Source organism: Xiphophorus maculatus, chromosome 7 (assembly GCF_002775205.1).
Source record: "Xiphophorus maculatus strain JP 163 A chromosome 7, X_maculatus-5.0-male, whole genome shotgun sequence".
Lineage (NCBI taxonomy): Eukaryota > Metazoa > Chordata > Actinopteri > Cyprinodontiformes > Poeciliidae > Xiphophorus > Xiphophorus maculatus.
The window spans coordinates 30,678,656-30,697,556 of record NC_036449.1 but is presented as its reverse complement, the minus strand read 5'-3'; the positions used below and the strand labels follow the sequence as shown (position 1 = coordinate 30,697,556).

General features: G+C 40.8%; 2 protein-coding genes across 2 annotated transcripts; one reads left to right on the top strand and one right to left on the bottom strand.

Moving 5' to 3' along the window:
* Positions 1 to 192: 192 nt before the first annotated feature.
* Positions 193 to 1,245, top strand: c7h2orf88 (chromosome 7 C2orf88 homolog). The gene has a single exon (XM_023336739.1). The coding sequence runs from the start codon at positions 559 to 561 to the stop codon at positions 817 to 819; it is 261 nt and encodes an 86-aa protein (XP_023192507.1). The 5' UTR covers positions 193 to 558; the 3' UTR covers positions 820 to 1,245.
* Positions 1,246 to 5,707: 4,462 nt separating this feature from the next.
* hibch (3-hydroxyisobutyryl-CoA hydrolase) lies at positions 5,708 to 17,510 on the bottom strand. The gene is made up of 14 exons (XM_005798139.3): positions 17,392 to 17,510; positions 16,843 to 16,885; positions 15,636 to 15,767; positions 14,332 to 14,416; positions 14,174 to 14,254; positions 13,999 to 14,051; positions 11,384 to 11,462; positions 8,986 to 9,131; positions 7,890 to 7,976; positions 7,711 to 7,769; positions 7,530 to 7,611; positions 6,919 to 7,038; positions 6,753 to 6,786; positions 5,708 to 6,090 (listed from the first exon to the last, which is right to left on the bottom strand). Exons 1-14 carry the CDS (start codon positions 17,421 to 17,423, stop codon positions 5,975 to 5,977), a joined length of 1,149 nt encoding a protein of 382 aa, XP_005798196.1. The 5' UTR covers positions 17,424 to 17,510; the 3' UTR covers positions 5,708 to 5,974.
* Between the last annotated feature and the right edge of the window lie 1,391 nt (positions 17,511 to 18,901).

Genomic DNA, 18,901 nt, shown 5'->3' with positions numbered 1-18,901 from the left:
GGAAACGACACAAAAACCTCTGAAAACCAAACAAAAATGGAGGCGTCAGATTTCAGCAATTGGAGGATTTCTCTTTAGTCTATGGCTAAAGACAACGAGCTGTTTCTCCTGCTAGCGCTAGGCTAGCACGTTAGCTTTGATTGTATTTACCCAGAATGCCCTGCGCTTTAGTCTGCTTGGCATTCACATATGCATTCAAACCACACCAGAGTTCACTTCAAACAAACCCAGGTTGAGGTTTGTAGACGAACCAGTTTACGTTCAAACCTGAAACAAAACAAACTTTCCTGTCAAACGTGGAATTTTAGTGTCTAAAAACTCATTTTATCTGTTTTTGTTGATCTAAACTCAAGAGATTTCACTGCCCGTCATTTAGCCTCAGTCACCTTCTGGAACATAAACCAGTGACCTCTTTCCTCTCGTCTCCCACAGCTGCAGCCTGAGCGTCTGTGTCGGACGGAGCGGGATGTTCTGATCGGCTCTCAGCGATGGAATCCAGTGGATGACAGCAGCTGAAAACTCCCAGACGGAGGAAGAGGAGGAGGTCGCCTCCACAGCATGGGCTGCGTCAAATCCAAGCGGAGCGCCGCGGCCTCCCAGCACGCCAACTCCACGGAGAGGAAGCCCACGAGCGAGAAGGCCTACTTGATGGGCAGGTCGGCGCCGGGCTCGGCGGACGGCTCGCCGCAGGTGAACGCGGCGCTGCTGGAGTACGCCCAGCGGCTGTCGGAGGACATCGTGGCGCGGGCGGTGCAGCAGTGGCTGGAGGTGGACAGCCGCTACAGCGACATCCCCTACATCGAGTGCGACGTTCCGTGACGGGAACCTTCACGCCTGGCGGCGGATGAGTTGACGGGAATCCGGTCTGACTGGACAGGATTCATCCTGAAACCTTCCTCCAAACGGACCGGAGCGCTCCGATCACGACTCTGTGACGATGAGGTGGAAGATTACCGATGAACCCAGGAATCCCGTCTGACCCTTGACCCTGGTTGGAAACTCTCCCTGGAGCTTCTTTCACTGCCACTACTTCGCCTTAACCTCCGCCCTCCGCCATGCGGGCCTTCTGGGCCGCTGACGATGCGTTCTCCGGATTGGGAGCTTTGACAGGGACCGACTCATCGGACGAACCGACGAGACGTTTCGGTTTCGGTTCGTCCGGCTACGTTCACACAGCAGGCGAATTCGCAAAATTCCGATCTTTCACCAGTTTGTTCGGAAATAAATCTGATTATTTCCAAAGCATCTCAATGCATGTCGTATTTTATTCGACTTTTACGTCGTTGAGGTGAACGTGCGTCATAATTCTGCACCAGAAGAAGAAAGACGTAAAGAATGAAAATTATAATCATGAATTGATGAAAGAAGTCTGAGTCAGTTGGAAAACTTTAAAAAATACAATTTCATTAGAGTCGTTTAGATTGAATAAAAAAAATTAAAACCACATGAAGAAGACATTTTCTTCCTCATTTCCTCCAGTAGTAACATCCTGTTGCTGATCCTGCGTGTTTCCATTGCAGTAATTATACTAACTTTACTAAAACATTTTGCAAAACTTTTTTTTTTTTCTAAATTGGTGTGTTTCCGTTGAGTGAATTTATTTTTGTAATTGTAATTTGCATAATTTTAAGGCGAATGGAGCCGCAGCTGGTGAGGAGCATCCCAACCCACTTCGGTCCGGATCCACCGAACAAACAAATACGCAGGAAAACAATCGGATTTTAGCAAAAAATCGGAACTGAGCCTGAAGACCTGCTGTGAGAACGTGAACTTTGTGCCGCCGTTGGTGATAAACTTCCTCTGGTTGCTTCAGGAAACTCGGCAACCAAACCAACCAAACACACACTGTGCAAAAGTCTGGAGTCATCAGACTGAACCCGTCTGCTTCATTGATGGTTTTTCAGTTTTTCTACAGTTTCTTTGATTAAATCGATGAAAAACACCAAAGAAAACAAAGTTTGACAAAAACAAAAGAGGATTTTAGCTCCAACCAAAACCTGAAAACGAGTTTCAGGACTTTAACTGAAAACATTTCAATCCGGTCAGCAGCAAACGTTTTCCAGACTTTCTGAAACTCAAAGTTTTTCTTTGGGTTTTATGAGCTTTTTAAAAAACGTATAAATCTGATGGTTAAAAATGTTTAAATCCACATAATGACTAAAATCTGGCTTATTTTCTCTCAGTGGGATGAAAATATATCAAAAATCTGATAAACAGGCAGCAAAATACAAAACTCAGATCTGCAGCAGAGGATCGACAGTCTTCAGGAGAAATAAAAAATATGACAAAATGGCTTGGAAGAGCTAATTATGTCAAATATTTCCACATGTTTAAATGAGTATTTGCTGAATGAAGTAACTTTATGAATAAGTGGATGTTTATTCTTGTTGTTTATGTCACAGCGGCCATGTTGGATTTTAAATTCCCTACTTTGAAGTTAGAAATATGGATTTCTAACTTCAAAGAAGTTGAAATCAAATAATCAGAGACAATTTGTTTATGGAAAAAATGAATAATTCTCCATTAGGAAAACGGTTTAATTTGGGGATTTTTTTATGGATTTATTTGAAGAAACAGGAAGAAGTTTATTCCTTTCACGTCTAATTGGGTCATCAGAGGTCAGGAGCTTCAACAAGCAAAACACAGGAAAAAATCTGATCAAAAAACCCAAAAAACTCCTAAAGTCCAAAGAAAAACATCCAGAAAGCCTGGAAGCAAAATATAAAGAAATTCAGATAAATGATTAAAATTCAGGTCTGGTTAAATTTGTCGCCCAGTTTGGGTCAAAGTCAGATCGGGTTTCCGTCGGTGTTCATCCAGATTGAGACCTCAGAGGTCAAATCTGTGAAACATTTATGCCTTCCTGGTCATAAAGACCTTAAAATGAACCAAAAGGGCCTCAGAAAATAGTTTAACTGTCTTCTGGTCCTGAATCTGTTCTGTGTGGCGTTAAAGTTTAAAACTGTTTAAAACAAATCAGCTTTATTTGGTGATGGTTTCTCTCCTCTCATCCGACCGCCGTCTCTCTGGAGTTTTAAAGATCAATAATCTTTATTAAAACTTCAGTCTTCCATCAGAAGCTTTAGGAAAATGTTTTTCCTGTTCAGATCCAAACTGAGTTATTTAAAGTGGAGCAGGAGAAACTGGCCTGAGACCAGCGGAGCTCCAGACCTCCCAGGGAAATGATCCGCAAATCCAAACGACTCAAAGCTGCTGGACAAAAAACCCGTCGACCTCAAAACGGACAGAAACCAGATTTTTAATCCACAACCTTTAATGAAAGGTCATTTATGTTCTGTTTTGGAAAACTTGTTAACTTTTTGTTGCCAAGAAAAGAGAAAATCCTCTTCAGGAATCAGGAATCAGCTCTGTAGTAAATATTTCTGCAGAAAACACTAAATCAGCAGTTTAAAGCAGCGGTGTCCAAAGTGTGGCGCTGGGGCCTTTTAGAGGCCGGGGGAAGATTCTGTTTGGACTCAGCTTCTTCGTTTCTGTATGGAGCAAATCACATATATGAGACTAAACTGTTTTATTTCATACCTCATCTTTGTTCCAAGAGAAAAATATAGAAGATAATTTGTAATCAAATCATAATTTGCATTTCAGAAAAAAAACCTGCACAGGTGAGATTCAGCCAGAGTCTGGCGAGAGATGAATTCAGGAACAAACATAAAAAAGTGAAATAATTTTAACTGTTGAGAAGAAAAATTATGGAGCCATAAGAAGAAAAAAAGCCATTTGAGTTTCCTGACATTTTGTTTGCAGCAGCAATAATTTGTTCCAAAAGAGAAAAACAAACATTACATTTTCAGTTATTTTCTTTATTTTATTCATTCATAAATGTCAGTTTCAGCTTAGAGTGAAATATTTTGCTTGGAGCTAAATATTTAGTTAGCAACATTTAGCTTGCAAACGACATATTTACAGTTGCTTAGAGTAACTAAACATTTAATTAACTAAATTTGTAGTTAATGTCTTGGAAACTAAATATTTAGCTCACCATCTAATATTGAAAGAACTAAATATTTAGTTTCCTAACTAAAACATTTCTTTGGACAGATATTTGATGGCTCCAAATGAGTAAAGTTTTAAACTTAAGTATTTAGTTTGACTAAACTCACATTTCTAAATGAATTACTAACTTTGAAAAATTAAACCTATTTGTTCTGACTGAATAAAATTATTGCTGTTAATTTTTGACTGTAACTTTACAAACTGAACATTTCCAGAGTTTTAGTTTTGTAGTTTCTGCTCACCTTTAGTTTCCGACCTGCAGAACTAAACCTGTGGAGGTTTTTGTTTTGGAAATGCATCTTAAAGGGCCAGTTCCACAAACCTGTCTAAAAATTATGTAATTTCATAAGTTTTAGTTTTGGTTTGACTATAAAGCTTTCCCACTAATTGTTTTAAAGGTAAATAAAGCCGGATGTTGAGACGATCGGTGATTATTTCCAGTTTTTGGTTGTGATGTTGAGCAGTGAGTGAATATCCGATTCTTCCTCCCCTCCAGGCTGAACCGTCAGCATGTGGAAAATCTGCTGCCAATAAACAAGAAATGCCTTCAGCCTGAGTGTTTGCTTTAGAGCGGGTCAAAGGTCAGGCTGAGCGGAGCACAAACAGGAGGATTTACAGCTGCAGAGCGTCAGTTTTACGGTGGAGGAAGAATAAAAAAGTCTTCAGGTGAGACTCACCTGTGAGGACAGAACAGGAAGAAACACACCTTCCATTTAATGATCCACCAACGTGACGCAGCAAACATCCCAAAAAAACAAAATGGCTGCCAGGACAAGCAGACTGGACAAACTCCAGGCACGGCGGCGGACGGCTGATGCTGGGGGCTCTGAGCATCAGGAGAGCCGAGACTGGAAAACAAACTAAATACTTTTAAATGAATTATTTAGGATAACTAACATTTAGCAAACAATATTTAGCTAAATATTCAGCTAGCAAACTAATTTGGTTCAAAGAGTAAATCTAAATTATTAACTCATTTTTATCAAGCTAAATATTGAGATTAAAAACTAAATGTTTAGTATCAACATTAAACATTTAGCTTGTTAACTAATAGTTTTAAAAACTAAATATTTAGCTTGTAACTAATAAATCTGAAGCTAAATATTAAGATGGCAAACTAATTTTACAGCCCAAACTAAATGCTTAGTAACTAAATTACATATTTAGCTTGCTAACTAATAGCAAGCTAATTAGAAAACTAAATGTTTAGCTTGTTGCTAACAGATATCTGTCTAAGCTAAATATTTAGAGGAGAAACGGTCTGGACGGACGGGACCAGAGCTTCTGCAGAAACTGGACCAACGTCAGGGTGATGGTTACCAAGACGATAGCAGCTGAAGCTAATGCTAAAGTTTTAGTTTGCTGCGATAGGAATGATGTGACTGGTGCATATTTCTGCTTTTGATACCATGAATGAAGCTGTTTATGATTTTATTTGATTTATTTTCAGTTATTTTGATCATATTCCAGGATCCGGTGAGCAGCAGATGATCTGGTAATTAAACTTTAAAATAAGACATGCAAACGCATCACTTCCTGTTTTTACCTTGAAAAAATGTCGGTTACGTAATAAACGTTTTTTATTGCTTTCTGCTTCTGACTCATAAATAATGCAGAGCTGGAGACGCTCTCTGTTTGGGAAGTGGTTCCACCACAGAACAATTAGCTGATTAGAAATAAACCAGAAAACAGATTTCAGTTTAATGAAACTATATTTGATTTTTCTACAGTCACTAATAAATCCTGTTGCTGCATTATTAATAATTAAAAAAGAACTAAATCATGAGTGTTTGTGTTGGAGAGTGAAACCAGGAAACCAGAGGAGAGCGATCCGAGTGGCATCAGCAAACACCCAGGGGAAATGTCATAAAGCACTCAGCGGTGAGGTCACTTCCTCTGCCGGCTCCAGAGAGCTGCTCCGATCCAGGAGTCTGGTTCTGATGGTTCAGACGAGGCCTGGTCAGAACCTCAGGTCCTTCTCCCCCAGCGAGGCGAAGCATTCGTCCACGAAACAGTCGGAAACCTGGTCCAGCGACGGCGGACTCCAGCGCGGGTTCTGGTCTTTGTCGATCAGAACTGGAGAGGCAGAGAGATTCCTGACATTTAACCGGGTCGACAGGATCAGCAGGAGATCGCTTTAACGGCGCCGCATCGTCTGCTGAGGCAGCGAGGAGCAACATGAGAGCAAGATCTGATAAATCCTCCAGGCTGATTTTACTCTGCAATCAGACTGAAATCTGAGTCTGATGGACATGAAGAACAACGAGCAGAACTGGAATAAACCGGATTCAACTGGTGAAAATCCATAACTGGGTTTAAACTGATCATTTACTGTAAATACAACTCTAATAAAAATAAACTGGATTTCTTTGGACCAGAACCAGTGGTTAGAGCCGCTAACTAACCCTAAAGCTCAAATCATTAACATTAGCACTGCTAATGCTAAGTGCTACACGAACACAGTATTTAGCAGAAGCTAATGCTAAGTCGCTACTCAAACCTGACATGTAGCAGAAACTAATCCTAAATGATTATATCAACAAAAGCTAACACTAAATTCATTTAAAATGATATCTGCTCTAGAGACACTACAACCTTTCGCACCAATTTAATTTTGCTCTTACTATAACTGATCTGCGGAGTTCCCAAGGTTCCATCCTGGGTTCTCTCCTCTTCCACATCCTACAGATTCTACAGAACAGCAGAACGTAGCAGAATGTAGCGGAGCGCTAACTCACCTGACCGAACGCCTTCGTAGAAGTCATGGCCTCTCTGGAACGGCAGAAACAAACCAATCAGACGACAGTTTACCAACACCGACAACAATCCTGGACCAGAGAAGTCGTCACATCTCCAGACGGAGTTTAAAACATTGAAGAACTCTCCGACCCGTTGGGTTCTCACCATGCAGGCCTGGCTCAGCCGGTACTCCATCACCAACACGTCCTGCAGGCTCATGGCGGCGCCGGCCTGCAGCTGCCTGAAGGTGACCTTCAGCGACGTGGGAGACATTCTGGACAAAATCTGGACAAACCATGATCAGAACCAGAATCAACTCGGTTACTGTCCTGGCCCGGTTCTGAGGAGACACTCTGGTGCAGTAAAATAATATTACTGGATTATTAATGCTGGTCAGATCTATAAGGAATGGTCTAACTGGGAAGACTGGGAGTTTACTGATGGAGAATCGAAGGTATAATTTTCAACAGTGAGATATTTATTCTAACGAATGAATGAATGAATGAATGAATGAATGAATGAATGAATGAATGAATGAATGAATGAGTGGAGCTCAGAGCTCTTCTGTGATTGGCTGAGACGCCATTAAACATCTAAACTGGGGTTAATAATTAGGACATTAGAGTCAAACATCATTCCAGTTCAGCCCAGCACCAGGTCAGCTGCAGAGCGCCGACCTTCAGGCTGACCTTCAGGCTGCTGGCGCCTCTGGCAGCATGGAGGAATATTTCTGCTACTTTCCCTCCTCTGAGTGTAAATCAGCCTTAAAGACGAACCTCGGCTTGTTTCTTAGCGAAGTCGGAGCCGTCGGCCTTCAGGTTCTGCAGGATTCCCTCCACGCTGCTGGAGCCGAACATCCTGGGAGGAGAACCAGTTCACACCAACCAGTGAGGGTTTCCACCAGTTCACCTACTGGTTCAATGCAACAGGTCAGTTTTCACACTGTAAAAAACTCACCTGTCAATATCAGAGGTATGTTTGTCCAAGACGAACGGTTTATCAGAGTCCAGATCACTCTGTGGACAAAAACACAACTTTAGATACAAAACTGCCTGATGGTAAAACATATTTTAAAATCCATTAAATAAATGTATTAATGACTGAAAACAGCATAACAGCATCTTTAACCCTCTGACCTGCGCCTGGAAGGACTCCAGCAGTCGGGACACGTCTGAGTCCGATGGAGACTTCAGGCCAACGAGTCGCTGCTCCAGCTCTGGGATCTACCACACAAAACTCCACATTTTACCTTGTTGCTGGAATGTGCTATGCAAATAAAATTTGACTGATTGATTTTTATTAGGACCTAATCTGATCGGGTGTTTCATAGAAGACGTACAGATGAAACCAGATATTTACATTAAGCAGAAAACAGAACTAGGCTAACAGCGCTGACATTAAAGTGTTTTAGCTCAGTTAGGATTAAGAAAATTTGATTTTTAAAAACTTTTAGACGTTTGCACCAAGGTTACCGTGACTTTAAACTGTTCTGGAGAATCTATGTCTAAGTGCAAACATCCTGGGAACGGGTCAGGACGGAGACCGGTGTAGCTGGTGTAGCTTTTAGTGTTAGCATTAGTGCTTTAGCCCTCTAATCTAAAGCACTAATCATCAACATTAGCGCCGCTAAAGTAAAAGCGCTACACCAACACAATATTTAGTCCTCAGAGACAAAGACCTGAATGTTCTGGTCTGATGAGACTAAAACTGTTTGGACTTTATGGCCATCAGAGACGCTGGTCTTGTACCATCCCAACTGTAACGGGTCCAAATGGGAGTCCAGATGGACGATGTCCCCCAACATTTAGCCAGGTGGTTCCAAGATGACTTCCAGACCTAAAACTTTCTCTGAATTATTATTCCAACATTTATCAAATAAAACTCACTCAGAGCTCAAACAGGAAGCGTTCAGTCTGGATAAAAATGTTCTTCTTATGGGATGTAAATATGAAGTGACAGAGTGGAGAGTCAGATCTGCTTCAACACTTCGTCCTGTGATTCATTTTAACAGGCTTGGTTCTGATCCAGAGCTCCAGCAGAACCATCCGGCGGATGGTGTGTCCTTTGCCGCCCGCTGCTCTGACCCACACCTGGCCGCCGGGCCTGTCAGGACCAGTCGGCACGACTAAAATAAAAATCCTGATTCACCCACTGACTCAACATCTGGCCCAAACCGCAGCAGCGCCGGTCCGACTCAGACCCGTTGGCCCTCGTTAGCTGGAGCTGCTTCACCTTCTTAGACTCTACGAAGTGAGTGGCGACGCCGGCGCGCTGGACGTCCCGTCCTTTGAGCCGGAAGCCCGTCAAGGCGAGGAACAGCCCCAGTTTCCCCCGCAGCCTCGGCAGGAAGTAGCCGCCTCCCACATCAGGGAAAAGCCCTGTCAAAATAAAACAACCACAGCTGAGGTGAGTCTGAGGTCATATCATAAGTTTATCAAACTCCTGATGATCCAACACATGGCGGGTTATTTATCCGTTTCCAGCTGTGTGTTGGTGTGTGTCGGTGTGTGTCGGTGTGTGTCGATGTGTGTCGGTGTGTGTCGATGTGTGTGTCGATGTGTGTCGGTGTGTGTCGGTGTGTGTCGGTGTGTGTCGGTGTGTGTCGATGTGTGTCGATGTGTGTCGATGTGTGTCGGTGTGTGTCGATGTGTGTCGGTGTGTGTCGATGTGTGTCGGTGTGTGTCGGTGGGATCTGGACCTTTCATGATGTCAAACAGTTTTCATTGTCTGAGACTCGTCCGTCAGCCGGACTCCGTTCAGCTCAGGAGGTCCAGTCCAGTGACTCCACTCAGCCAATCAGAGTCTCCTGGACTACTTCCTGTGGCTGGGCCACCGACTACTTCCTGTTGGTTGGTTGGATGTTTTCATGTTGACTGGTTGTTTTCCTTAATTAGCTGGATGTGCTGGTTGTTTTTTAGTTGGATGTTTGGGTTGTTTCTCAATGAGGTCTCTGATAATATTATACATTTTCTTTATTCATTTCAGTTGTTTTAAAGAACTAAAAACTGCTGAGCCTGCAGTTTGTGGTGGTTTCTACTTCCTGTTCTGTTTTCGTGGATGATGTTCAGGTTTGTATTCTTTACAGGATGGAGTTTCTCCTGGTCGCTCTTGGTTTTCACAGCCTTCGGCTCAGAAAGCGCCGGACATGGAAGGAAGCAGCATGGATTAGATGAGCTGACCCGATTTACGACTGGAATATTAGAAATGTGTCAGATTATAGCTTTTGTTCAGGATGCTGAAGGGGGTCAGAATAAATCTGATAATCCGGTTACAGGAAGACTTGATGTTTACACAAGAGGCCAACCGTTTGCAGCGTAATCGAGTGTAAATAAAGCGGAAACAGAGAGGAAGGCCTGAAAGGTTTGGTCTGTTAGTCTGGAGACGCTGCGGTGAGACTTTCAGGGTAATCAGGGAAAAACAAATTACATCGTCTGAACCAGCAGCAGATTCACCTCCGTTTCTATGACAACAGCCTGATCCACAGCAACCAGATCAAAGTCACATTTCCTCAGAAAAACTGAAGACAACAACCTGAAAACATCGACAAGTTCAACTGAGACGTTCAGCATTCAGCCACATTGTTGCTGAATGGAGCATTTAGCTGCAGGCCGGTTCTTAAGAGGTCCAGTCGGTCCGGTACCGGTACCAAGGTAAAAGTTTTAAGAGCTCTGGGTCTTTAAACCATGAAACGTTTCCATCATGATGATTAAAGTCGTCTTCTTGAAGTCCCAGACAACACGGGCTGCCTGAACTAAACACACTACAGCAACTAGTTGGTTTTCTTTAAATCCAGTTCGTCCAATGGGATTATAATCTAGATTAAATCACTGACTGACTGTAAATGTACCTGTTAATATGTCGGGACTGAACCGATTAATTGATTACTGGAAGCATCGTCTTCTAGTTTAGTAATCGATTAATCGTTAATTGGAGTATTCAGAATAAAAGTTCAGAGCAAAAATCAATCAAAACTGTAAAACAATATAAACATTTAAATTTAAGATCAAAAAACATCTTTGTCTGTAAATCTGTTCAACGCAGAACTCTGGTTCTGATTCACCTGGTTCTGATTCACCTGGTTCTGATTCACCTGGTTCTGATTCACCTGGTTCAGTGAATATCTTTAATAAATGTATTTTCCAGGTCTAATTGTCTCGATTTTCACTAATTCATCTCTGAATCATCTCCTTTTCTTTTAGGATTATTTTAGTAATCAATTATTCTGACGAATAATCGGATAAAAAATGTGCCATACTCTGCAGATGTTTTTCTTAAGCCTTTTTTACACATTAGAATTATAAATAGATGCAAATAAACAAATAATTAAATTCATTTTTTAAATATGAAAATGAAAATAGGCTTCCCTAAAATTGCCAAACGATCAATCATTTATTTAAAACGATGCGTCTGCAGCTCAGAAATAATCAACATGTGAAAATCTCAGACCTTCTGCTGGACTTCAGATCAATGCAGAGCAGAGATGAACTATGGAAACCAACTGTGGTGGAGAAAATCCACATTTTCCAAAAGTTTAATCTACAAAAACAAAAATGTAATAAATCTGAAAATCTTCTGGAATCTCCTCCGTAAGCGGTTGGTGGTGAGGCCGGGCTGCAGCGCGGCGTCTTACCGATGGCGGTCTCCGGCATGGCGAACAGCGTCTTCTCAGTGGCGACCCGAAAGCGTCCGTGGACCGACAGACCGACGCCCTGCAGGAGGAAAACAGAACCAATCAAAATGAAAAGCCAACCAGAGGCTCAGAGAACAGTCCAATAAAAACAGGACAAACTTTGACTAGACCAGAAAAACAGAAGCTTTCCTGGTGACAGAACCAGAACCACAGCTTCCACCAGGAAAACAGAACCGGAGCTGAACATCACCTCATCTGAACCAGGCAGGCTGAAACCCAAAGCCGGCCCAAGGCATAATCAAACTGAGCACAGATGAAGTTAAGCCCCGTCCAGCAGGGGGCAGCCAAGAGCACTGAGGCTTCATGCATGAAATGATCCAGACATGAAACTGTATTCGATTCTCAGCAAAAAAACTATTAAAAAATATGTTTTACACAAGTTTTAATGTTTCAATTTAGACATTTTAAGACAAATTTACTAATTGTGAACATTTGTAGAATAATTATCTTTGGTAAAAACAAGATATATCGTCAGTATCGGCTCATATGTAACATATCGTATCGGTTCGATTACTAAACCTGGATTGATACTAATAACTGATTTATTTCCATCTATTTCCTGTTTGTGTTTCTATAGATGAGTGGAGCGATGGGTTCCACAATATATTGGTAAATATCGGTTATCGGCTCACATATCGGTGCATTCCTAATCATCTTAGTTTGATATTTACGTTAATAGTTTTCAATTGACTTGTAAAGTTGTTTCCATTTCTTGCAGATAAAATCACATTCATATCCAGAATGTAAATGTTTTCAGATGAATTTGGAGAAAAAAACCTGAAATTTGCTTCAGTCTGTTAAAAGTTACCAACTGAACTCATCTGACTTCCGCAAGGATTCGATTTATTCAATAACGTGACGTTCAAGGAATTAGGGAAAAAATCTCTCAAAAGGTGCAAATAAAATTTTAAAATAAAACACCAGGGTTGCCATGGCAACCAAATTTCAAACCCAGGTGTGTCTCCAGCAAAGCAGGTTCAACATGAGATCCATGTTGATCCAAATGAGATTCAAATCAATCAGAGTATTGATCCCAGATCTGGAGTCTGAAAATGATCTGATTTGTTTGTTTTTGGGAATTTCTCCATGATTTTAAAAGTTTTTATGAAATAATATTTGAATATTTGAATAAAAACAGTTCCAGGTTTTCTGGGGGAGTTGTGAGTTAAACACCGGCGCCGAGCCAAGCAGCAGCAGCAGGACGTTCTGGTACCAAATAAGGCGTGTCTGGTCCGCCTGATGTAAACAGACAATCCTCCGATTTACAACCTGCAGGCTGGAAACCTGGAACAGAACCAGAACCAGAACCAGAACCAGGGAGCTGGGACATCTGCCTGAAAACTGCTTCCTCTCAGCAGGACTCAGACCGCAGCCGGCGGCGACCTCTCTGTCCCTCAGAGGTCAAAGTTCACAGCCCACCCTGTTATGTCAGAGGGAACAGGTCTGACTGAGACCCGGACTCCGATGACTCAGCCTCCGCTCTGACAGTCCACAGACCCGGAACTGATCCGGTTCTGATCCAGGACCTGGTCCAGAAAATAATCCAAGACCTGATCCAGGACCAGATCCAGAAAGGATCAGGATCCAGGACCTGATCCAAAAAGGATCAGGATCCTGATTCCTGATCCTGGACTTCACAGACTTCCTGATCTGTGAACAGGAAGTCTTTCCATATTTGGAGCCGGTCCGTTTCACCCTGCGGAGCGTTGCGTCATCATCATGGTCGGTTCTGCCCGACCTCAGGCTCAGAACCTCTGAACTACAAATAATAATCACTGCGGATGTTTCCAGAGCTTCGTCACATTCAGCAGATATAAATGTCTGCTGCCGCTTCGGACCAGTCAAAGTCCGAGTTCTAACAGTCCGGAACCCGTCTGGGTCAACGGTTCCGCTCCAGCAGCAGCTCAATCGCCTCAGGTTTCCTCCAATCAGAGGCCAGCTTCCAGGTACCACAGGAACAAAGCTCTCTACTGACACCTGCTGGCCCGTTTTATCATCGCAGCTCATTAAGAAAAAATAAAACATTTTAAGCCTGATATGAAACTAATCTATAATGGAGCATTATGGAAAAACTGAAAGGCTTTTTAGTATTAAAACTAACTCCAAATATTATCAGAAAAATGTTGTAAAATTAAGAAAAAAACAAAGTTGTTTTAATGAGAAAAAAATCTTCAATAAATTCAGCGAGGCCTGATTCTTTCTCCTAAACGTTCTGTTATTTCCACAATCATTTCAAAGCTCTGCTACTGATAATAATTTGATGTTTATGAGTTTAAAAATGAAGAATTTCTTTAAGATGCTCAACTCATTTTAATTTTTTTAAATTATTTTTAGTGTAGGAGTCTCAATAAAAATCCCACTTCATTTGTCTAGTATTACAATTTTATTCTAGTATTAATATGACTTTATTTTAGTATTATTAAACTTCATTGTTGTGTTATTATGTCTTTTGTGACTTTGTTCTGGTAATTAAACAGTTTTTTCTTAGCAGTAATACTCCATCATTTTAATCAGGATGAATTAAATTAAGCTGAATTATACAACGTTAATCTCACCCCTCCCATTGTTATTCCATCAATAATGGCGACATACGGCTTCCTGTAGGATCCTGGAAAGACAGAAAACCTCTTAGAGGCAGCAAATCACATTGAATCCCAATAAAACCCTGAATCTTGTGGTTTTGACGGGACATGGAGACGTTCAGCAGCTGGATGTAAACGTTAGTGGAACCTATGGAGTTGTTCAGCATGTATTCCTCCCGGAAAAAGTCCTGCGCGAGGGAATCCCCGACCTTCCCTGCTTCTGTCACGGCTGGGAACGAAAACAAACAGCAATGAAGGAGAAACCTGAGGAAGGAGCAGGAAGTGACCCTGAGGTTGACCTTTCACCTCTGATGTCGCCTCCAGCACAGAACGCTTTCCCTCCTGCTGCCTTGATGATCACCATGTCCGTCTCAGGGTCACTTTCCCATTTCTGGAAACAAAAGTAACTCAATAAATCATAAACATCCATCAGTTAATTACAAAGAACTGAATCAGTTCTAATTGGATCAAAACAACAAAATGAAAGTAATTTGAGTAAATTAGTCTGACAGCAACAGGAGCTGAATCAGCCAATCAGAAAGCTGCTCATGATATTAAATAAACTTTAATTTTACCTTCAGTGTGGAGCTGCAGGTCATGAACGGTTTAAACGTTACAAACATCTCAGTTTTCTCCAGAGCTGCACTGATGGATGTTTTCTGTCCGATCTGTAAAACCCTGACCTGTTGTGATCCGAGTTTCTCTGTGTCCCTGAGTCTCCATGTTGTCCCGTCTCCCCTTGATTATTCCCAGGTGTGTCTCATTCCCTGATTACCTCCTGTGTATTTAGTGTCACCTGTGTTTTTGTCGGGTCCTTGTCACACTTGGCGTCTAGTCGTCCGTTTCTGCATGCTCTGTCAGTCTGATCCTTGGTTTAACCGGTTTCTACCGGCGTCGAGCCCTGGTTTCTGCCCGGCATTTTGGATTATATTGGACTGAGTTATTTTCTGGATTTACTTTATTAAAACCATAATTTCTCCTCTCATCCTGAGCCTGCTGCGTTTTCCCTCACCACCACATGACCTGCTAACTTCACTTTGTTCATCTGAAAAGAGCTTCTGAGAGAATTGTTCAGTGTTTCGATTTGATTCTGATCTTTAGGGTCACGATTTGATTCAGACACGATTTTTCTATTCAAACATTTAATGATTCTGTTTAAATTATGAGTGTGAAAATAAAAAAATACAATGTAAACAAATAAAATGTGTTTAAATCACTTCCATCAGGTTGCATCAGTTTATATTTAAACAAAAATAGGTTTGTGCATAAAATTCTGTATCTTGAATCAGCAGCATCAGGTCAGCTTGGCTGCCTGTCGGAATAAAAACATGAAAGGATTCATCAAAATTCACGCGGTGGCGAGTGGGTGCAGGATGCGATAAGCAGTTATAACTTAAACGCGTTTTGAAATCGATATTTGATCATTTCCAGGAGTAGAAATTGTGATTTTCTCATTTTTCTCTACAGAAAAAAAAAGTTTTGCCAAGTTTTCAGGAATTTAGCAAAAACAGGATCAATTTTGTCTGATTTAATTCAGTGAGTAAAAAAGATGGACGTGTGTTTTTACTGGTGTGTGTTAACTTGTGGATCGGCAGAGTGGCTCCGCCCACCTGCAGCTGCGGGTGGATCCGCCGGATCATGCTCAGGTTGAGTGCGTTCAGGACTTTGGGTCGGTTCATGGTGATCACTGCGGCCCGGCCCGCTTTCTCCAGCAGAACCTCTGGTTCCACGTGACTCGACATCTGGGGGGGAAGCAGAAACATTTAGTGCTAAACAGAACTGATGAAAATATCAGAGGAAATAATTCAGTAATTATCATAAATCACTGAGGTCCAATAGCTGCAGAACTTTACATCTAAACTGATTATTTCACACGTTTAACTGACTCAGACGTTTTTCTCTTTAAGTGAATCTGTCGCATAAATCTCAGTGATGGAGGAAGAGCAGATTTATTAATATAATATCTGTGTAACTGAGCTCCATCCAGAGGCATCAGTGGTTTAATCAGCTGAACTTCACCGTCTGGATGGAAACTAAAACCTTCCAGACGCTGAAATTCTCAGTTCTGTTTCTGTCTTCAGTTTCTCACTGGTTCTGATCCTGATGGAGGTTTTTACTTCTGTTAAAGGAAACTTGTTCTTCTCTACTGTCGCCACATGCTTGCTCAGTGTGACGAGTCGCTGCAAACTCCACTGACTGGGCCTCCTTAAATCATTTTTAGCATTTTATATTTATGATAAAATGCTAAAATATAAATAGTAAATATATTTACTACTTATTATTTGTATCCCACTTGTTTTTATTCCTATTTTTTATTTTAATCTGTCATTTTATTTATTTTTATGCCTATTTTTAATTAATTTTTAAATTAATTTGTTTTTCTTTTTTCTATAATTATTTATTATCATACACAATTTAATTTTGACCAGTTATTATAAATAAATAAAGGTTGTGGGTTTGAATCCCAGCCTGGGGTCTTTCTGCATGGAGTTTGCATATTCTCCCTGTGGATGTGTGTGTGTGTGTGTGTGTGTGTGTGTGTGTGTGTGTGTGTGTGTGTGTGTGTGTGTGTGTGTGTTCTCTCCAGGTACTCTGGAGGTTAATGGTTTGTCTGAATTGTCTATAAATGTCTAAACAGTTTGTGTCCAGAATGTGTCTGATCTGCAGATGTCATCCTCCACCCAGCAGGGTGGTTATTGTTAAATTTAAATGGTGAATTAAGCTTTGAACAAATGAGAACCTTGAAAATCAATTTTTACAGAAATCTGGTAATCGGTTCAGTGAAGGTCAATCGGTACGTGGTCAGCTGATACTCACCAGGTGAGCCTGGATTCGCTCCAGTCTGCAGAGAGGCTTCAGTCTGAAAGACAATTAATGATAAACAAGCTGAACATAAATCATATTTAATGTTGTTTTATTTTATTACGTCGCCAGGCGGCGATATCAGGCCTGTCTGTGATTCTAACCTAACCTTTAACCTGGTCCTGAAATAAACTGGTTAACTTTATTATCTGTTACACTCCGTGATCAGCCAGAACATTATGACCTCTAATTATCTTCCAGCATCAACGCCTGGTGGTGATATTAATGGATAGTGAAGAGCATGTTAGCTTTGGTGTTAAAAAATGATGTTATTAGAAAAGAGAGAAGATTTGAGGCGGTTAGATCAGTCAGTTTGGGGGAATGACGTTTTGAATAACATTTTCAGTGGCTGTTGGCTCCACAATGACTCTAACTGACACAACCTACACGTTAAACTTTTAAAACAACAGTTTCTCTGTTGTTACAAGTAAAAATGTCTCGACTAACGGCTACAGCAGCTCCACTTCCTGTACAGTTACACCAGCTTCCGGTGACAACACATACCTGCAGGCAGAAGTTAGAACCGTTAGTGGCATTATTACTAATATTATAATAAAGATGATCTGATCAGCTCTCCGCAGAGCTCCCGGTTCCTGTTTACTTCCTGTTAGAAGGAAAAACTGCCGCTGATTGGCGGGTGCTCACTTCCGCGACACTGCCACCTACTGGTCAGCGGAAAGAATGCACCTGGCTTCAGAATAGTGGTGATAAGAGGTTTATATTATACTTTCCGTGGCATATGTGCTATTTACTTTATTAAAAATGTAACCCTTTCCATGCATAGTGGTCACTGCAGCGGACACCGAAGTGGACACACATCATGCAATACAATATCAACTACTGGTCATCCACTAAAGCGCAAAAATGTTTTTGTTAAATCTATTATTCCAGACAGACGGAAAAGCCTGCCGACCAGCCAGCCCCTCCTGTACAAAACTCTTGCAGATAAAAAAAAATATGATGACATCAAGTAACCTAAAGACCAATAATAGTGATATACTTTAAAAAATACCATCTTTGTATTTGGAGAAAATTACACTTAGAGTCACTTAGGAAAAGAAATCCTAGATTTTTATTTTATTTTATTTTCCCACCTTTTATTTTACCTTAAGGAAACACTTTGGAAAAAAATCCTGACATATAGGATCATAATTTATGCATGAAAGGGTTAAATATGTTTATAAAAGCGTATAACTTATTTAAAACCAGTTGAACTTTATTGACCCCCAAGGAAAATTAAATGTTGAGTAAAAAAAGTGTAAAAAAGCAAAAAAGGTGAAACAGCAGCTCAAGTACTGAGTAACTGATTAACAGATTAATCATCTAATATTTCAAAATTATGTAATTAAAAGGACAACATTTTAAAGTTTTCTGGAAATTTTGGTATTTTAAAGACTAAACTGAAAAATAATTTATATAAATAATAATTGCAAACATATTTAATCAATCAATCAATCAAATTTTATTTGTACAGCACATTTCAGCAGCAAGGCATTTCAAAGTGCTTTACATCATTACAAACACAGAAACACAATACAATATAGAATCAATAATCAAAACACGACATTAATTCAGGTTAAATTTGTAATTTATTACGTTTCCAATACAATCCTAACCAGGTGGGTTTTTAGTTGAGATTTAAAAGAAGTCAGTGTTTCAGCTGTTTTACAGTTTTCTGGAAGTTTGTTCCAAATTTGTGGTGCATAGATGCTGAAAGCTGCTTCTCCTCGTTTGGTTCTGGTTCTGGGGATGCAGAGCATTTAAAAGCAATTTACTTCATATAAACCTGTACAGTAGGTAATGTGTATAAATGTTAAGCAGGGTAAAGACAACACACACAGTCATCCTTTGGCCTCCAGGTGGCACAAAAGACTCAACAGAGACAAAATAACTTTAGAAAACTGAAACTTTTTTATTAACAGGTTGTCTCACAAAACCTGCAAGTGTTTTTCTGTCTGGTGATTTTAAATCAAGCTGAAGTTACTCACTGATTAAAGTGGGAAGAGGATCCAGA

Bases quoted from the DNA above. Each gene is read 5' to 3' on its own strand.
- c7h2orf88 (XM_023336739.1), top strand. From the start codon at position 559: ATGGGCTGCGTCAAATCCAAGCGGAGCGCCGCGGCCTCCCAGCACGCC.
- hibch (XM_005798139.3), bottom strand. From the start codon at position 17,423: ATGCCACTAACGGTTCTAACTTCTGCCTGCAG. The intron at 9,132-11,383 runs GTAAGACGCCGC...TTATTTTGACAG, and splicing joins CATGCCGGAGACCGCCATCG to GGCTTTTCCCTGATGTGGGA. The intron at 6,787-6,918 runs GTGAGAACCCAA...CTGCCGTTCCAG, and splicing joins GGCTGAGCCAGGCCTGCATG to AGAGGCCATGACTTCTACGA.